Here is an 18650-nt window from a genome sequence, read left to right on the forward strand (position 1 = left end):
CCTGCAGCTTAAGTTCCAAGCCACACTGAGATTGGGCTACTCTGTGGGTTGAATATGATTAGGCAGAGTGGCCTCGATAAACCTGATTTATCGCAATTTGTTACAAATTAATTTGTGACAAATTTTATTTCTTTTCAAAGTTCAGCGGATTAGCCGAATCAAATATTTCCAAACTTCGTTCATCTCTAGTCATAATCAATGCAGTCGAGAATGGGATAATCTAGGGGAAATCAATATCACAGTCTAGAATTGCACCTAATTGTAGGGTAATACCTGTCCATATATAAATACAAGTAAAATATAAACAGCTCAGAAGTTTCTGATTGGCTATCAAAGCTGCCCTTGGTCCTCTGGCCAAACCTCCTGATTGCCAACCAGCTGGACCATATGATTAGTTGAATGGCTAAGAGTTAATTTTGTACCAAAACAGCAGTGACTGTCTAGCGAGAACAGCACTAAAACATGGATTATTATTTTTTGGAACTAATGATGTCAGCAGTTTTGCAGGGTGAAAACTGCTGACAGAGTCCCTTTAAGGTTTGTCTGCATTCCCAAGTAAACCATAGTGATGTCAAACTGAGTTGAGCCACAATTCAGAAAATACAGCCAAATTATAAAGAAAACTAATTTTTTTTTAATTTATAGCAATAGGACCAGAAAACCATCTGTAATCTCTTATGGAGGTCTATGATTAAAAATCCAGAGAGTCTGTTGACGCTGATGCCATTTCTGCCAATAGAAAACTTATGCAAATAATGATTCAACAACCAAAGATTTTCTTTGTTTCTTTTTTTTCTGATGTTTGTATTGCCACTTTGTGTTACCAATCACATCATTCCCTGTCTTTCATTTTCATCATGTGCTTGTATTTTTGGTAATGACCTGCAATTTTTTTTGCAAAGAATATTTTTTTTTATTTCTATAGCATCTAAATGTGTACTACAGAAATATTTAATATTTGCAACATCATACAAACTATTATATACTTTGCCTTTAAAAAATATATTCTGCAATTGAGGTTAAAAGAGGAAAAGTATCCCCCTGGCTGTAAACTGCCACATTAATTTCAAGCAATGCAGATCACTAGAAGCAGCAATTTCCACTTGAGCGAAAGTAGCGGTAATCTCACTATCAGTTTAATTATCTGGAAAAAACTGTTGCCAAGTTATCACGCCTACCCTGGTCACAAAATTACTGTAGATGTCAAAATATTGTCCTATCCTTAATGTTCTTCCATATTCATATTTTTAATTCAATCTTCAGTCTTCACATAATCTTAGCACAATATATAGTGCAATGTATATGAATAAGTAATTATATGATATATTATATGCCTGTATAATTATACAATATTGACTAGAAATAGGTCAATTTCATCTTGAATTTCCCAAAACTTTGGGGTTTCAGATGAATCATTCAAAATGGTATCAACCATCAGAAGACAGCACAAAAGTGGAGGAAAGATGAAGGATTACATGACATCATGACGTGCCCTGGCCAGCATGGGTCATAGGTAGGGGTGAGCAAATTGAGCTTCGGATCCAAGATCCAAAGTCGGTTTAATACAGTCTCCGCACAGCATTGAAATATGTGCTTCGGCAAGGTAAAATTTAAATCACATGAGACTTTGGTGAATAACATTGGGCTTTGATTCTATGACTTTAAAAACATTTTAAAACAGGAATGCGAAGTCGCTGGAGCTCATACATTTTAATGCTATACGGAGACAGGTCTCCATACAGCATTAAAACAGAGTTTCGGAACGAATCGACTTTGGATCTTGAATCTGAAGCTCAATTCACTCACCCCCTAGTCATGGGCACAGTATAAGATCCCAACCAGGAAACTGCAGACAGCTCCTAAGCTGCTTGTATACATAGAGGATTCAGAACTCTATAGGGCAGATTTATGATAGCCCAGAGACGTTTGCTGGGCTGTCATAACCAGGTGACCTGATTTATACCTCATTCTGTGCATCTGAACTGAATTCTATGCCACCTATCCAATTTAAGAATTATGGAGGCCACTGTACTCTTGGGAATTCTCAGTGCAACACATTTTTTGTACCATTCTCCAAATCTGTGCCTCCACACAATCCTGTCTCTGATCTCTACAGGAAGTTCTTTCTTCCTTATGGCTTGGATTTTGATCTGATATGCATTTTCTGCAAGACCTTATACAAACAGGGGTGTGTCTTTCCAATCATGTCCAATCAAGTGAATTTACCACAGGTGAACTCCAATCAAGGTGTAGAACCATCTCAAAGATGACCAAGAAATCTAAACTACCAATTTCATAACAAAGGGCCTGGAATTGAATACTTATGTCCATGCAAAAGTTTAGTTTTTCCATTCAATAACTATGCAAAGATTTCTTAAAATCTGTTTTCATTTTCTTAGGGCTCATTTAGAACGGCTGCGGACCCATTGATTTCTATGGGGCCGCAAAAGATATGGACAGCACACCGTGTGCTGTGTACATCCGTGGTTCCATTCCGTGGCTCCATAGAAAAGATAGAGAATGTCCTATTCTTGTCCGCAATCAAGCGGACAAGAATAGGCATTTTCTATTACGGTTGCGGCCATGTGCAATCCACAAATTGTGCAAAGCGCAATTTGCGGATCCACAAAACACTACGGTCATCTGAATGCACCGTTATTATGAGGTATTGAATACAGTTTGATGGGGAAAAACTGTCCAAATGAATTGCATTCTGGCTATATCGAATTAGTCCCATGTTTGTATCCAGACTGAAACCCCCCGTATTGAACTGTACAATAGAAATCTATAACATAGTAGTCTATGAATCTTCCAATCTGTAATTGGCCCCCTTACTACTATGTATGAGGCACCAGTGACAACTGTTTATTCTGCACCACTTATATCTATGTCCCTGCATACATGTATAATGATAATGTGCATGAGCTCTAATAATGCTGTCCAGGTAAATCAAGCACCATGATGAAAGGGCTTATGCTGCCGGTATAAAATACTGAGTCATACTACAGCTTCCTATAGTTGCTGTTAATATACTAAACTTATTTATTTGCATTTGTTTTCAGACAGCAACTTCATTCTTGCAAATGCTCAGGTGGCCAAAGGATTCCCTATAGTTTACTGTTCAGATGGCTTTTGTGAACTTGCTGGATTTGCACGAACTGAGGTCATGCAGAAGAGTTGCAGCTGTAAATTTTTGTATGGTGCTGAAACAAATGAACAGACAACACTTGAAATTGAAATGTCATTAGAGGAAAAGAGTGAATTCAAGGGGGAAATCATGTTTTACAAAAAGAATGGTAAGTGATTTTGTTTTCTTCTGTGTTATCAGTTAAGTGTTTTGGATGTTTGTGAGGATTATACGTAATTTCACTGAAGAACTATACAGTTCCCTTTATGCCTTTATGCTTTTCATGTTTTCAATCATAATTTCATTTTAGTAACCAAAATAGTACAAGTACCTTAAAGGTCAGTGGTAATTTATAGGATTTAATAAGCAGCCTAGCTATAAACATCTATTCATTTGAAATTGAGCTTGGAACATTTATAGAGCAATGCTTTTGTGATCATTGAATAAAGATATGAACAGATGTACAAATATTTATACCCATGACATTTCACTGACTGGTTTATGCAAGACAGTTACGGTATATGGTATACTATGATTAGTGAGCCATTGATTTTCCATCTCATGACTAACAATAGTGGGATGTGTAGGTCAGTAAATTACATATATAAATCTTGAATTATTTCTTTAGTATTCAAAATGTTCTTATGAATCAAATAGAATAGCAATAATACTGGTAATATTTTATCAATTCAATTGAAAGCCTTATTAAGCAGACTGTCCCATCTTGACTTTCTGTGGCCAAGATAGAAATAACCCGGGTGAGATCTTGCTGGGAGTGGTCAGGGGTATGGAAACCTCTGCGCTGGCTCCATAACTCTCATGGCAGTGAATGGGAGCAATGCAAATAGTGTAGCTCAGCAAGCTATGATGGTTCTGGTAACTCAAGAATTACGGAAGCAATGTAGATAGCTGTGCTATGCTGTGCGCGCAGCTCCCGTTGATTGCTATGAGAATTAAGGAAAAAACATGATGCAGCTGGCTCTGAAGTTTCCATTACTCAGTCTACCCTAGCGGTCCTTTAAGGATATGTCTGTCTATGCTCCAATAATTACAGTATTCTTAAAAAAGTTAAGTAGCTCTGCAAATAGTCTGTATTAAAAAATGTCCTACAGCAACCTACTGTGTCTACAGCTCCTATGCAAAGGCATATATATCCATGGTAATAGACTACAAACAAACCCTGTGTAGTCTGATCCTACCATCATTCTCTATTCTGTTGTCCCTAATTTTTTGTAGCCTAACCTGAGAGAAGTAAGTTGGGAGAACATGATCTGTGTCAGAATTCCTCCTTATGGATATTAATGTTATTAAAGTTATAATTTCAGTCACTATTTTTGCCTCCAGAGTTTCCACCTGTAAATGCTTTAGGCAATAAAAAAATGTTTGAACACTAGTACTTTTTGTCCATTAACATATATCCTGTTCCGGTTAAGGGTGGGAGACAAGCAAGAATTAATGACTAGTGTTGAGCGTGAATATTCGAAAAGCAAATTTTTATAGCGAATATCGGCACTTCGAGAATTTGCAAATATTTAGAATATAGTGCTAAATATTTGTAATGACAAATATTCAGGGTTTTTTGTTTGTCTTTTAACACAGAACACATCAGGTGATCATCCCTCCCTTCTTCTTGCTTGTGGGCCAATGAGAAGGCTTTGTCACAGCTAAGCAACATCGCTAGCAACTAATAGAAAAGTTGCCTACCCCTTACTATATAAGAACCTCCCCAGCAGCTATTTTCTAAAGTTTATTGCAGTTATGAAAGAGACAGCAGTGTAATTGCTGTGCTCTGTGCTTTGTTGTATTACATTAGACAGTTAACTTATATATATATATATATATATATGTAATAAGGCCATTAGGCCTGTATTTGTGGGAGGAGTTAGTCCCCTACTTAAACGCCCAGCCCCTACTCACCTCTGCCGTCTAGTCCAAGTGTCCAAGCACTTCCGGTTTGCGCATCTGCGGGTCCGCGTCACTTCCGGTTCGGGCGTCCGACGTTTGGGGCGGCACAGCGTGTTAGGCGGTCCGGTCTGGCTCCAGCCTAATCGTAAGTTGTGCTACTCCGGTCCCCACCACACCGCACGGCGGTCTCATCAGGGACCGGAGCGCACATGCCGGTAATATACAGGGGACCACCCGCAGTCCACCCCCCCCCCCCCCGTCGGCATCTGGGCTGGTCAGTGCACGTCTGGGGTGGGGAGGGTTATAACACTATTCCTTAGGCCGCAGCACGTGGGAAGGCCAGTTCTGCATCACAGACCTACCGTCCTCTAAACTTTCATTCACTCCGGGCTTGTATTCAAATTGCATCCTGTTTGGCCTGCCAGCGCCACCTAGTGGCTCTCAGATGCTCTTTTCTTTTTTTTTTTTTTTTTTTTCTTCTCCTTTTTTTTTTTTCTTTTCTTCTCTTCCCTGTCTTTCCACATCATGCATTTACCTGGCACCAAAGCAGTAGCCAGTTGCACGCTTACCTGGAAGTCACCACGCAAAATCATTCGCACAATAGTTTCCATGCCTTACGTACATAATTACACTCAGCCCTGCATAAATAAGCTTTCTTTTCTCTACAGATCATACTGTGTGAAGAAAAAAAATAATAAAAAAAAATAAAGGGGTTCTCTTTCCGAAATAGCACCGTCCGGTTCGGTTTCCTCACGTGTCAAAACCCTGATTCTCGTTCATAATCCAGGTATAATTCCTTTTTATCCAACGCTTCACTTCCTCACATAGTACGCCCATACATCACGCTCGCTCAGATTTACATCTGTCTTAAACCCCCAGGTCTCTTCCTCATAAAAAACGTCTAACAAACTGAACTTCTCCATAAGTTAAAACGCAAGAACCTGGTTCTCGTTCCTTTTATCCAGGCATAGTTTTGTTTCCGTTATATTCAAAGCCGCAGTCAGCCCCCATTGTCATTTACCACGCTCGCATACCTCTCATTCATGCCCCCAGTAGTTCTCCAGGCGCTCACACGCCACGCTCACAGATTTACATCTGTCTCAAACCCCCTAGGCTTCGTCGGCGATATCAACTACCGCTGGGCCTGTCTTCCATATACCCAAAGATCAAATCCCTGGGTATAATCACCATCAAGGTTAGTATTCTACCATCTCATAATAATTCGCCAATTATCCCATAGATGGTACATGAACTGGCTCACAGGGTCTGGACGTCAGACCTAGCTCACCGAGGCATTTACCAACCATCTCCCACCTCAACACGGAGGTACGGCCCAACGCCCAAATCATAGTTAGACGCCTCATTCGCTCTTCTATAGGGCCATAGCCAGGGCCTCACCTCTCACGGCCACACGTTTTTGAACCTTTTAACCGTCATCGAGAGGCCAACATCCCGCCACCACATCTGTGGCAACGTAGTTCACCTCGCCCAAACCATAGATAGAGCCTCTCACCGCCACTTGGCATTAGCAGGGTCTCATCCGTCACTAGTCTAAGTTAAGTTTTTCGCTTCGGCATTAGCCTTACAGTCCAGTTCACAGGAGCAACCCCCCCCCCCCCAACCCCTTGAATTTATTTTATTTTTCTCAGACAGCCCTACTAAATCCAACTCATTAATTCATTTTCTAGAATGTCGCAAGACGCGTCTCCCATGAATGAGGTACCTGATGAGGATATGATATCCACTCCTGTCAGACCAGTTTCCCCTGGAGTATCTCTCGCCCCTTCTACCCCTACGTCTTTGAGAGCATGGACCATACCCAAAATCACAGCCAAACTTAGACTCAGGGGCATCCCCTTTCCTGCTACGGCTAGAAAGGCGGAATTATACAGACTATTAACTAACCAAGCCCCTGAGCCTAGGCCAGGCAGTAGCTCTCAATGGCAACCTTCCGGTGCCGGCATTGCCACCTAGGACACCCTCGCGGCAATCCTGGCCAACCTACAGACCTTAAACAGCAGGTTAAGCAAGGTGGAAATGCTATAGCCTCCCCAGGTAACCTTCCTGATCCTTCAGCCCTTGTCCCGGCAGTACCCACGGCACCAGCACCCGCCCCCGCGCTTCCCCCTCCAGCCCCTGCTCCTGTCACGTCACCTTTCGTGTCACCAGCTCACTCTGTCCCAGACTCCATTAGGAAGGAAATCCTTGATGGGAAGGACGTGTGTCTGGTGTCTTTACTCATCGCCTCCCAGGACGTACTGGAGAACAGGGCTTACAATTTTGGCGATATCTCGGTGGTCCTTAAAACCAGAGACCCAAGGCTCAACAAGAAATTGTCAATTCCTAATTTCGTGTTGGCCTTCGGAATATACCGTGATGTCATCTGCTCCGTGTATCCCCACAGGAGAGAGGAACTGGACCTCTATCTCCATAAAGTTGTGGATTTGGGCGTCAAGTACGGGGGCTCATCTTTTTATGATTATCATAAATCGATATCAGCGAAAGCGGCGACACATTTGAAACAGTTCAATGTCAGAATCAACTGGTGTCAAATGGACACAGAACTCTTCTGTCGCCATTTCGCTGGTCTGAGGCCCCCGTCCTGCGCCATTTGCAATTCCTCTACCCACCTGGCCGATTTGTGCCCTTCCATGGCCGACCCATCTACCACCACCCCTCAATCCTCTTCCACTCCTCACCTCAAACAGGAAGGCGGACAGCGGGATAAACTAGGGAGGCCCATCTCTTTTTTAGGGAAGGCGCAGGTGTGCAACAACTTCAACGCAGGTTCCTGCAGCTTCAGCGCTTGTAGATTGTTGCACATCTGCTCTATCTGTTTCAGGGCACACACAAAGACCATGTGCCCGGCCAGGTTGTCCCCCAACAAATGACTAACCGACATTAATATCGACAACCTGGCTTTTTATTTAAAAAGTCATCCGAGTAAACATCTGGTGGAGTATTTGATAACAGGTTTTACCCAGGGCTTTCTCACGGGTCTCGTGGCCATTCCCCCAGGGATACTGGAATGCCCCAATCTCCTATCAGCCTGCCTAGACCCGGAGGCCACGGACGTTCTCCTCTCCACAGAAGTAACTCAAGGTTTCATGATCGGCCCCTTCACCGCCTCACCATTTTCCTCCTGGCGCACTAACCCTATTGGCATAGCTGTACACAAATATTCGAATAAAAAGCGTATGATTATTGATTTATCAGCACCGCACTCCTCTTTTGTCCCTAGCATCAACGCACTCATTCCCGCAGATGAATTCTCACTACAATACGCAAAAATAGACGACGAAATACAAACCATAATTTCATCTGGTAGCAACGCTTGGCTTAGTAAAACAGACATTACCAACGCATTTAAATTACTGCCCATGCACCCATCACTTTGGCACTTGCACGGTGTTAAATGGCGAAACAGATACTACTTTTCAACGCGTCTCACCTTCGGGTCCAGAAGCAGCCCAAAACTGTTTGATATTTTCGCCGAAACTCTTTGCTGGTTGCTCCTGAACATTATTAGATGTCACGCCGTCATTCACTACTTGGATGACTTCCTCATCATAGAACCAAGCACACGCACACCCACAGATATCCTCAGCACCTCTGCTCTCTTCGCCACCCTCGGGGTACCCTTGTCCCCCGCTAAAACCATTGGCCCCACCACTAAACTCACTTTCTTGGGGATAGAGCTGGACTCTGGTACCTTCCGCGCCAGCCTTCCCCCTGAGAAACTGGTCCGCCTAAGAGGGGATATAGATATGTTCCTGCAGAAGGATGTTTGCACCAGGAAAGAACTTCAGTCCTTATTGGGGTCCCTGAATTTCGCGATGCGCATCGTTCCGCAGGGTAGATCCTTTGTGTCCAGGCTCCTCTGTCTACTTCACGGGGTTCCAGACGCCTGCCCTATCGTGTTGGACCAACACGCCATGTGGGGGAAGTTTTTGACCCAATGGGACGGCATCTCCATGTTCATTCCCCCTCTCTCCGATTCCTCTCCCTGCATCTACACTGATGCTGCAGCCAACACGGGTTTTGCAGCCATATTTGGCAATCACTGGTTTAGGGGTCACTGGCCAGCAGAGACGGATGCCTTGCCGGGGTTTAGAGAAACTTCAGCTCTGTTTGAGATTTACCCTATCGTGGCGGCCGCATACACTTGGGGTCACCTCTGGTCCGGCAAGGCAGTAAAAATGTTATTCCGACAACTCGTCAGCTTGCGACATCATTAACAAAGGGCGCTCTTCCTCTCTCACCATCATGCGGCTGATTCGCAAGCTGACCTGGTTGGCAGCAACCGTCCAGTTTCACTTAATTTGCCTTCACATCCTGGGCATTCACAACATGGCTGCTGACGCTCTGTCTCGATCTCAATTTCAGGTGTTTTTCCAGACACTCCCGTCAGCCCACCATCAACCATCCAGAACACCGAATTTTCACGAGCTAATCTTGGATTGAACGCACTCATGCACCACGCTAGGACTCTTACGCACCAAGCACTATCACCAAACACTACTATCACCTACAATAGGGCACTTACCATTTTCAACAAATTCACAGCTGAATTCGGATTACAAGGTGATTTCTCGACCCAAACCATGGTGGCTTTCGCCTCTTTTTGCCACTTACACTTAAAACTCTCCCACAACACAATTAAATTATACCTCACGGGGGTACAGCATCACAGCCTAACTAATTTCCCTAACAATACCCCCTTTCTGTCATCATACCCCATCAAGAAAATCTTAAAGGGGATCTCTAAAGTATCGGTTCCACCTATCACCACCAGACTACCTATAGATGGCCCTATCTTTAGAGCACTTAGCAACCTCCTCGACGAATCCCCTTTTGATCCCAACACTAACCTAGTGATCAAATCAGCTATCTATTTGGCTTTTTATGGGTTCTTAAGACCTAGGGAATTTACTGTTGTCTGTCAAGGAGATACCACCCACAGCCTTAAAACCTCACAACTCACTAAAACAGATGACCATTACATTCTCTCAATCCCATCTACCAAAACTAATCAGTCCTCACACCCCACTATCATTCCTCTCTTTCCAACAGATAATGCTTGGTGCCCAGTTAAGACACTAGACCTCTTACGGTCAACGAATAGCACGCACTTATCAGACTCTCCACTCTTACAACTGCAAGGGCGCCCTCACACTACAGCAAAGTTCACCACACACGTTAGAATCCTACTGGGGAAATTGGGTCACAACCCAACTTCATTCTCCAGGCATTCCTTTCGTATAGGAGCCGCTTCATCAGCCTCTAGCACTAACACCCCGGTCCACATCATAAAGAAACTGGGTCGCTGGAAGTCCTCCATATACAATGCGTACATTCCACAACCAGAAAGAGAACTTCGCCTAGCCTTCAGGAATTTAGTCATGTAAACAAATGCAATAAAGTGTGGTTTTTTGAACTTCTCTTTGCCCTCTTTTATTTACAGGCCCACTCGGACGTTGGTTTCGGCACACCACAACCAACTTATTTCTCTGACACTATCCAGCTCATATTAAATTCCGAGCACAAGTAATAAGGCCATTAGGCCTGTATTTGTGGGAGGAGTTAGTCCCCTACTTAAACGCCCAGCCCCTACTCACCTCTGCCGTCTAGTCCAAGTGTCCCCACCCACCAGCACCCTTGGCGCATACAATCCTCCTTGGTGGGCCCTCTTTTATTTACAGGCCCACTCGGACGTTGGTTTCGGCACACCACAACCAACTTATTTCTCTGACACTATCCAGCTCATATTAAATTCCGAGCACAAATATATATATATATATATATAGAATAAAGAAATCGGATTGCCCTCCAAAAAGATCTTCAGTGAAAAAGGATTTATTCACCCATGAGGTGGCACAAGCGACGTTTCAATGTTACAAATGAAAAAAACATACTTTCAATTTGATATAATGAAAAAAAGTGACACGTGCGGTAAGTACATAAAGTGCATAGTGCATCAAAATTACATATAATTCCTCAAAATCCATAATTATTCTCAGCTGTATTATACAAAACGTGATAATCACATAGATCATAATAATACACATGTGTGGGGGGGAGGGACCAGTTAATTGATACCTGGTATAGTACTAGCGACCACGTAGACCATCGCGCTGTACAGCGCGTCCTGGTAATCCCTTTGCGCATGTCCCGATAGGCTACTGCGTCATACTCAAGCGCCTGCCATGGTACGCACGTGCGTCGCAAGGTCACATGTCAGTGCGTACCATGGCAGGCGCTTGAGTATGACGCAGTAGCCTATCGGGACATGCGCAAAGGAATTACAAGGACGCACTGTACAGCGCGATGGTCTACGTGGTCGCTAGCACTATACCAGGTATCAATTGACTGGTCCCTCCCCCCCACACATGTGTATTATTATGATCTATGTGATTATCACGTTTTGTATAATACAGCTGAGAATAATTATGGATTTTGAGGAATTATATGTAATTTTGATGCACTATGCACTTTATGTACTTACCGCACGTGTCACTTTTTTTCATTATATCAAATTGAAAGTATGTTTTTTTCATTTGTAACATTTTTTGTCGATATGTTTGTAAGTGTCAATTAAGTTGAAGCACTAATTGTTATGATTGGTACACCTTTATATGTAACCTGCTCACCTCTTATCAATGCTTGAGAAAGGCTCATATGTGAGCCGAAACGTCGCTTGTGCCACCTCATGGGCGAATAAATCCTTTTTCACTGAAGATCTTTTTGGAGTGCAGTCCAATTTCTTTGTTCCGTATTAGTGGGTAAGCACCAGTCACCATACTCGGGCAGTGCACCCTTTTTACTTTGTTTTTTGGGTTGGTGGTGCTGCTGGTTATTTTTTCCAAATATATATATATATATATATATATAATTCAGAAAGTTAGGGGGAGATAGTCATTGTAGGTTAGATTGATCTATATTGTAGCTGATAGGTTCCAGTGCAGGGTGTTAGGCAGTGTAATAGGTTCTGCTGTCCATACATACATGCTACATAGTGCTGTGATATCACAAGTTGCATGTATTGCAATAAAATATGCGCATCATTAATTTCCGAGCACTTTATCTGCATACAAAGCTATTCTAATGTTCTGCCGTGCCAACCATTTTCTCTAGTCTCAAAAAACTTATACCAGCTTGAAAAATGTAGCATAAGTGACCCACGCGGGTATTTCGCATGCATTGCGCGAATAATAATACATTGCCAATTTTCACAATCAAGAATATAATCTCTAATTCTCAAATATATGCAAATATTCTCCAAAATATTCACAAAATATAGCAAATTCGAATATTGCCCCTGCCGCTCATCACTATTAATGACCCAGTGTGATCATTGTTCTCAGGTGTTTTGGGCGAAAGTCATGTATCTGGTATTGTTATATAGAAGATAACGAGAATAAAAAATATAAAACAGATGCAACATTAAATGGATGCAAACAAACATGGCTGCTTTCTGCCATAAGGATTTCCACTTTGGTCAATGGGCTATGTCTATTATTGCATTCTTCCCCATTCAATGATATGGCTAAACTACCGTACACTACCAGACATAGTCTATGAGAGTCTGTTGGCTGTCTAATATGGTTGAAACTGACCACAATGATTCCTATCCTGGTCATCTGACCCATAATATGGCACAGTAAATGGCATTCGCAGCATGAGAAGTTATATAGAGGGAGGGGAGCTCTTTCTGTTCTCTAATTGGAGCCCCTACGGTAATATCACAGGGTTACAATCAGTTACTATGGCAGCTTGGGACCTTGTGAAGGCTCACAGGCCTGTCATGGTAAAATGCCTGTTAAGCTCTGCCTACAGCAGGGCTTAATATGCAGGTAGTAAAAATCCCATAGACTGTAATAATATACTATTGCAGTCTAAGGCTACTTTCACACTCGCATTTGGTGCGCATCCGTCATGGATCAACAGAGACGGATCCGTTCAGAACGGATCAGTTTGTATTATCTTTAACATAGCCAAGACGGATCCGTCTTGATCACCACTAAAAGTCAATAGAGGACGGATCCATTTTCTATTGTGCCAGATTGTGTCATAGAAAACGGATCCGTCGCCATTGACTTACATTGTGTGTCAGAATGGATCTGTTTGGCTCAGTTTCATCAGACGGACACCAAAGCAGAATGGAGACGGAAAGGATGCAAACTGAGGCATTCTGAGCGAATCCTTTTCCATTCAGAATGCATTAGGGCAAAACTGATCCGTTTGGACCGCTTGTGACAGTCCTTAATGGATCTCGCAAACGGAAAGCCAAAACGCGAGTGTGAAAGTAGCCTACGGTATAAGCAATCATAGCACATGTTCAAGCACCATAAGGGTGTCAGAATATGGTGATGCAAGGAAATTTTATTTCAACATATTTTATTGCTTTTAAAGTATTAGAACATAAAAGGTCTATAATAATTTGGTATAGCCTTAATTGTATTAATCGGCATACTTACGCTGTCAAGATCATTTTTAGTGCACAGTAAGCACCATAAAAATAAAACCCCAAAATCCAAGTCAGAATTTTTTTTCAGTCTAACCCCACAAAGAATTGTATCTTCATTTTCCAATAAAATATATGGTAAATTTATTGGTGCCCTTAAAAACTACAACTTGTACTGCAAAAAATGTATATGTGTAATTTTTACCAGACAGTGACCGCTGTAACAATAAAATCCATAAAACAATGGTACAACTGCATTTTTCTGATTCCATCCAATAAACACAGGTCTGCGACAAAAATTTCCATGTATTTTGGTGTGCTGAAAACAAATAAAATATTGAAAAAACTCCTAGACGCCATGATTTGCCACAAAATGCTAAATTGTCTTAAAATGTATCAAATTTTTTTGGTATTTTTTTATATTATGGGTTTTTAACCAAGTCTAAATTACTATTACCGTATATACTCGAGTATAAGCCGACCCGAATATAAGCCGAGGCCCCTAATTTTACCCCCAAAAAATGGGAAAAATTATTGACTCAAGTATAAGACTAGGGTGGGAAATGCAGCATATGTGGGGGATCTGTGGAGGAAGCTGTTATGTGGGGGATCTGTGGAGGACAGTGTTATGGGGATCTGTGGAGGACACTTATGGGGACCTGTGGATGGCACTGTTATGGGGTGGATCTGTGGAGGACAGTGTTATGGGGGATCTGTGGAGGACACTTATGGGGACCTGTGGATGGCACTGTTATGGGGTGGATCTGTGGAGGACGCTGTTATGGGGTGGATCTGTGGAGGATGCTGTTATAGGGGATATGTGCTATGACACATAGGGCCATGAGGGGGGGGGGGGCAGCATAAGACATATAGCATCTTATGCTGGTCCCCCTCATGGCCCTATGTGTCCCCTCGTGTCCTAAACTGCGCACATACACGCAAAGGCAGTTAAAGTGTTACTCCTGTGTAAAACAAACAATCTCTCTCCTATTGATAACAGGTCCGGCTGTACTCACTGTCACGATGAATGCACTACAGCGAGCGGGGCTGTGGTTTTCATGCGCGAAATGTCACGTAGGTGACAGTCACTTAAATAGGCGCAGGGAGAAGGAAAGCTAAAATATCGTGAGATCTCGAATGTCACGAGAATTGGGATTTCCTTCCCCCTGCGTCAACTCCCATGGCGAGAGATCCTAGAAGTCCTGAGCGGCGCCCGGGGACTAACTGGGGGGCTGTAAGATCTATATTTTGGCAACTTATCTGTGGGGCCTTATCATTCCGGAACGCGGGCCGCAATTGGCCCGCGGGCCGGACTTTGGACATGCCTGCTTTAGGTGTTCCACAAGAATTAAAGGAAAATGTAGATAAAATTTCAGAATTTCACTTTTTGGGCAGATTTTCCATTTTGATAATATTTTTACAGTAACAAAACAAGGGTTAACACCCAAACAAAAGTAAGAATTCATTACCCTGATTCTGTAGTTTCCAGAAACTGCTGTAAGGGCACATGGCAGGGCACAGAAGTAAAGGAATGTCATATGGTTTTTGGAGGGCAGATTTCGCTGGGGTAATTTTAAGTTGCCATGTCACATTTGAAGATCCCCTGATGCACCCCTAGAGTAGAAACTCCAAAAAAAGACACCATTTTGGAAACTACGGGATAAGGTGGCAGTTTTGTTGGTACTATTTTAGGGTACATAAGATTTTTGTTTGCTCTATATTGCACTTTTTGTGAGGCAAGGTAACAATAAATAGCTGTTTTGGCACCGTTTATATTTTTTGTCATTTACATTTATGTTCATCTGTCATTTACATTTATGTTCATCTGACAGGGTAGATCATGTGTTTTTTTTATAGAGCAGGTTGTTACGGATGTGACAATACCAAATATGACAACTTTTTGTTGTTGGTTGTTTCAGTTTTATGCAATAAAGAATTTTTTAAAGAAATTATTTTTTTAATGTCTACATATTCTGAAAGCCATATTTTTTTTATTTTTTAGGCGACTGTCTTATGTCGGGCTTATTTTTTTTGTTATGAGATGACGGTTTGATTGGTACTATTTTAGGGTGCATATAACCCCATTTTGGAAAATATACCCCTCAAGGTATTCAAAACTGAATTTACAAAATTTGTTAGCCCTTTAGGTGTTCCCCAAGAATTAAAGGAAAATGTAGATGAAATTTCAGAATTTCACTTTTAGGGCAGATTTTCCATTTTAATCATATTTTTCCAGTAACAAAGCAAGTGTTAACAGCCAAACAAAACTCAATATTTATTGCACTGATTCTGTAGTTTACAGAAACACCCCATATGTGGTTGTAAACTACTGTACGGGCACACGGCGGGCGCAGAAGGAAAGGAACGCTATATGGTTTTTGGAAGCGAATATTCAGAAAATACACAGACTGTAATTTAGCTAATATAGTGCTATAATCTTTTTTTTATAGTCAAATTTTTTTGTTTCTTCTGAAGTACAGATTTGGAAAAAATGTACACTAAAAAAAAAATACTATAGCACTATATTAGCAAAATTGCAGTCTATATGTGTATTTCACGAATATTCGCTATATTGCTATAACTTTGTGTTTTCGAATATGACGAATATGACGAATATTCTAAAAAACTAAGTTAGAACAATATATTTGTTATTTAGAATATTCGTCTTTTTTATTTTCCAATCTGTACGGTCGTTCGCATACTCCTCCCTGACAAGCGTCCCCGTCACCATGGGAACGCCTGTGGGTTAGAATATACCATCGGATCTGAGTTTTTACGATCTCAGGGATCTCTTGTGGAACGACCGCACAGCTTGGAAAAAAAAAAAAAAGAATATTCTAAATAACGAATATATTCCCTATATTGCTATATATTCATTTTTTTTTAATATTCGGCATTTTATTTTCCATATGAAAACATGATTCCTTCCTGCTTAAAGGGAACCTGTCACCAGTTTTATGGTGTCCTAACTAAGGGCAACATAAATAAGTGACTGATTCTCTTAGAAAAATGCTGGGTCACTTTCTTTAATTGACCCAGTCAATCTGCCAACATATTGTATTGAAAAGCTCCAGCTCCTAATGATGAGTCCTGAATATTAATGAGCTCCTGACTCTTCCCACCCACCTGCTGCTGAATGACAGTTTTTTTTCCATATGACTCGCAGCAGGTGGACAGGGGAGTGGCTATAGCTCTGAATTAAATATACGCTGGACTCAATGACATCATGCTGGACTCAAATCAGCTCATTAGCATGTGGCATCTTTGTGTGTATATTATGAGGTAACCATCTGTCACACCAGTAAGTGAATACATCTAAGGTACTTTTTAGTAGTTAATGATTGTATATAATTAGTTAGATTATAATCAAATATCCACATGACAGGTTCCCTTTAAGTTGCTTGTGGGCCAATAACTCATTGACCCACAAGAAAGAAGCAGGGAGGAATCATATTTTCAGATGTTAAAAAATGACGAATATTCAATATAGCGAATATATAGCACTATATTCGTAATATTCGCAAATTTGCGAAGTTGCGATATTCGTGATTAATATTCGCTATTCGAATATTCATGCTCAACACTACTAATATGTATACTTTTTTTATTTATTTATGTTTTACACAATAACAGCATTTGTTAAACAAAAAAAAATCATGTTTTAGTGTCTCCATATTCTGAGAGCCATAGTTTTTTTTATTTTTTGAGCGATTGTCTTAGGCAGGGTATCATTTTTGCGGAATAAGATGACGGTTTGATTGGTATGATTTTGGGGTGCATATGACTTTCTGATCTCTTGGAATTACACTTTTTAAAAAGTAAGGTGACAATAAAATGGCTTTTTTTACATCATTTTTATATAATTTTTTTACGGTGTTCATCTGAGGGGTTAGGTCATGTGATATTTTTATAGAGCCGGTCATTACGAAAGTGGCAATACCTAATATGTATATTTTTTTTATTTATTCAAGTTTTATACAATAATATCATTTTTGAAACAAAATAAAATCATGTTTTAGTGTCTCCATAGTCTGAGAGCCATATTTTTATTTTATTTTTTTGGCGATTGTCTTAGGTAGGGTACAATTTTTGCGGGATGATATGACGATTTGATTGGCACTATAGTGGGTGCATATGACTTTTTGATTGCTTGGAAACCATCTGGGCCTGGGGCTTTACCCTTAGCATCCACCAAGTGGGCATTATGGAGTTTTTTTTTACATATGGAACTTAAGGCCTTTTTCGATAGGGCTAATTTACGAGATGTAGAATCCAAAAGAGGTTCAAGAGTAACATTAAAATCACCTCCCAAGATGACCACACCCTCCTTGAATGTCTTCACCATAGGCGTGCGCAGCCTCTTGCTTTAGGGTGTGCACCCTAAAGCACAAACACACACGCACCGCGCACGTGTGTATTTATGTATGTATGTATTATGTATTATATACACACACACACACACACACACATATACACACAGGCTGGGCCTCACCCTAGCATTGCCGTGACTCCGCCTCTGCGCCTAGGAACAATATATAGGGGGGAGGGCATATAATATACCAAAGTCAAAAATGGGGGGGGGGCACTAATAATTTTCACCATTTAATCATACTACTGAAAAAAACAAAATAAGTATATATAAATAAGATTACAAAATACAAGAGTATTGCGGTATGCAGGGATACCTTTTTATTGTACTATCCTAATACTTAAAAGACAAGCTTTCAAGAGGTTTCCTTTCTTCCTCAGTATTGCTTCAGACATGAGAAAGAGAGAAACACTCTCCAAAACTTTTCTTTAGAGTTTAAAGCAGTTTCAGCACTATGATAAAATAATTTACTTACAAAAGAAGCTATTCAGTCATCTGCTGTGCTGTCCTCTGCTTGTTTCCGCAGATCTTCCCCTCCTTTCAGTCTCTCCATAGTGCGCAGGTGCACTGTTATGGGGGATCTGTGGATGACACAGTGTTATGGGGGATCTGTGGATGACACATTGTTATGGGCGATCTGTGGATGACACAGTGTTATGGGGGATCTGTGGATGACACAGTGTTATGGTGGATCTATAGATGACACAGTGTTATGGGGGATCTGTGGATGACACAGTGTTATGGGGGATCTGTGGATGACACAGTGTTATGGGGGATCTGTGGAT

The 18650-nt window shown here is 41.4% G+C and overlaps 1 protein-coding gene across 1 annotated transcript in view; it reads left to right on the plus strand.

Annotated features, from left to right (window-relative positions):
• Positions 1-18650, plus strand: part of KCNH8 (potassium voltage-gated channel subfamily H member 8) — a 638835-nt gene that overhangs the window by 239894 nt on the left and 380291 nt on the right. Inside the window, exon 2 of the mRNA XM_044294135.1 lies at positions 3063-3296. Within this exon, the coding sequence (XP_044150070.1) occupies positions 3063-3296 (234 nt within the window). The remainder of the gene's footprint in view (positions 1-3062; positions 3297-18650) is intronic.

This window comes from Bufo gargarizans, chromosome 5, assembly GCF_014858855.1.
Source record: "Bufo gargarizans isolate SCDJY-AF-19 chromosome 5, ASM1485885v1, whole genome shotgun sequence".
Taxonomy (NCBI): domain Eukaryota; kingdom Metazoa; phylum Chordata; class Amphibia; order Anura; family Bufonidae; genus Bufo; species Bufo gargarizans.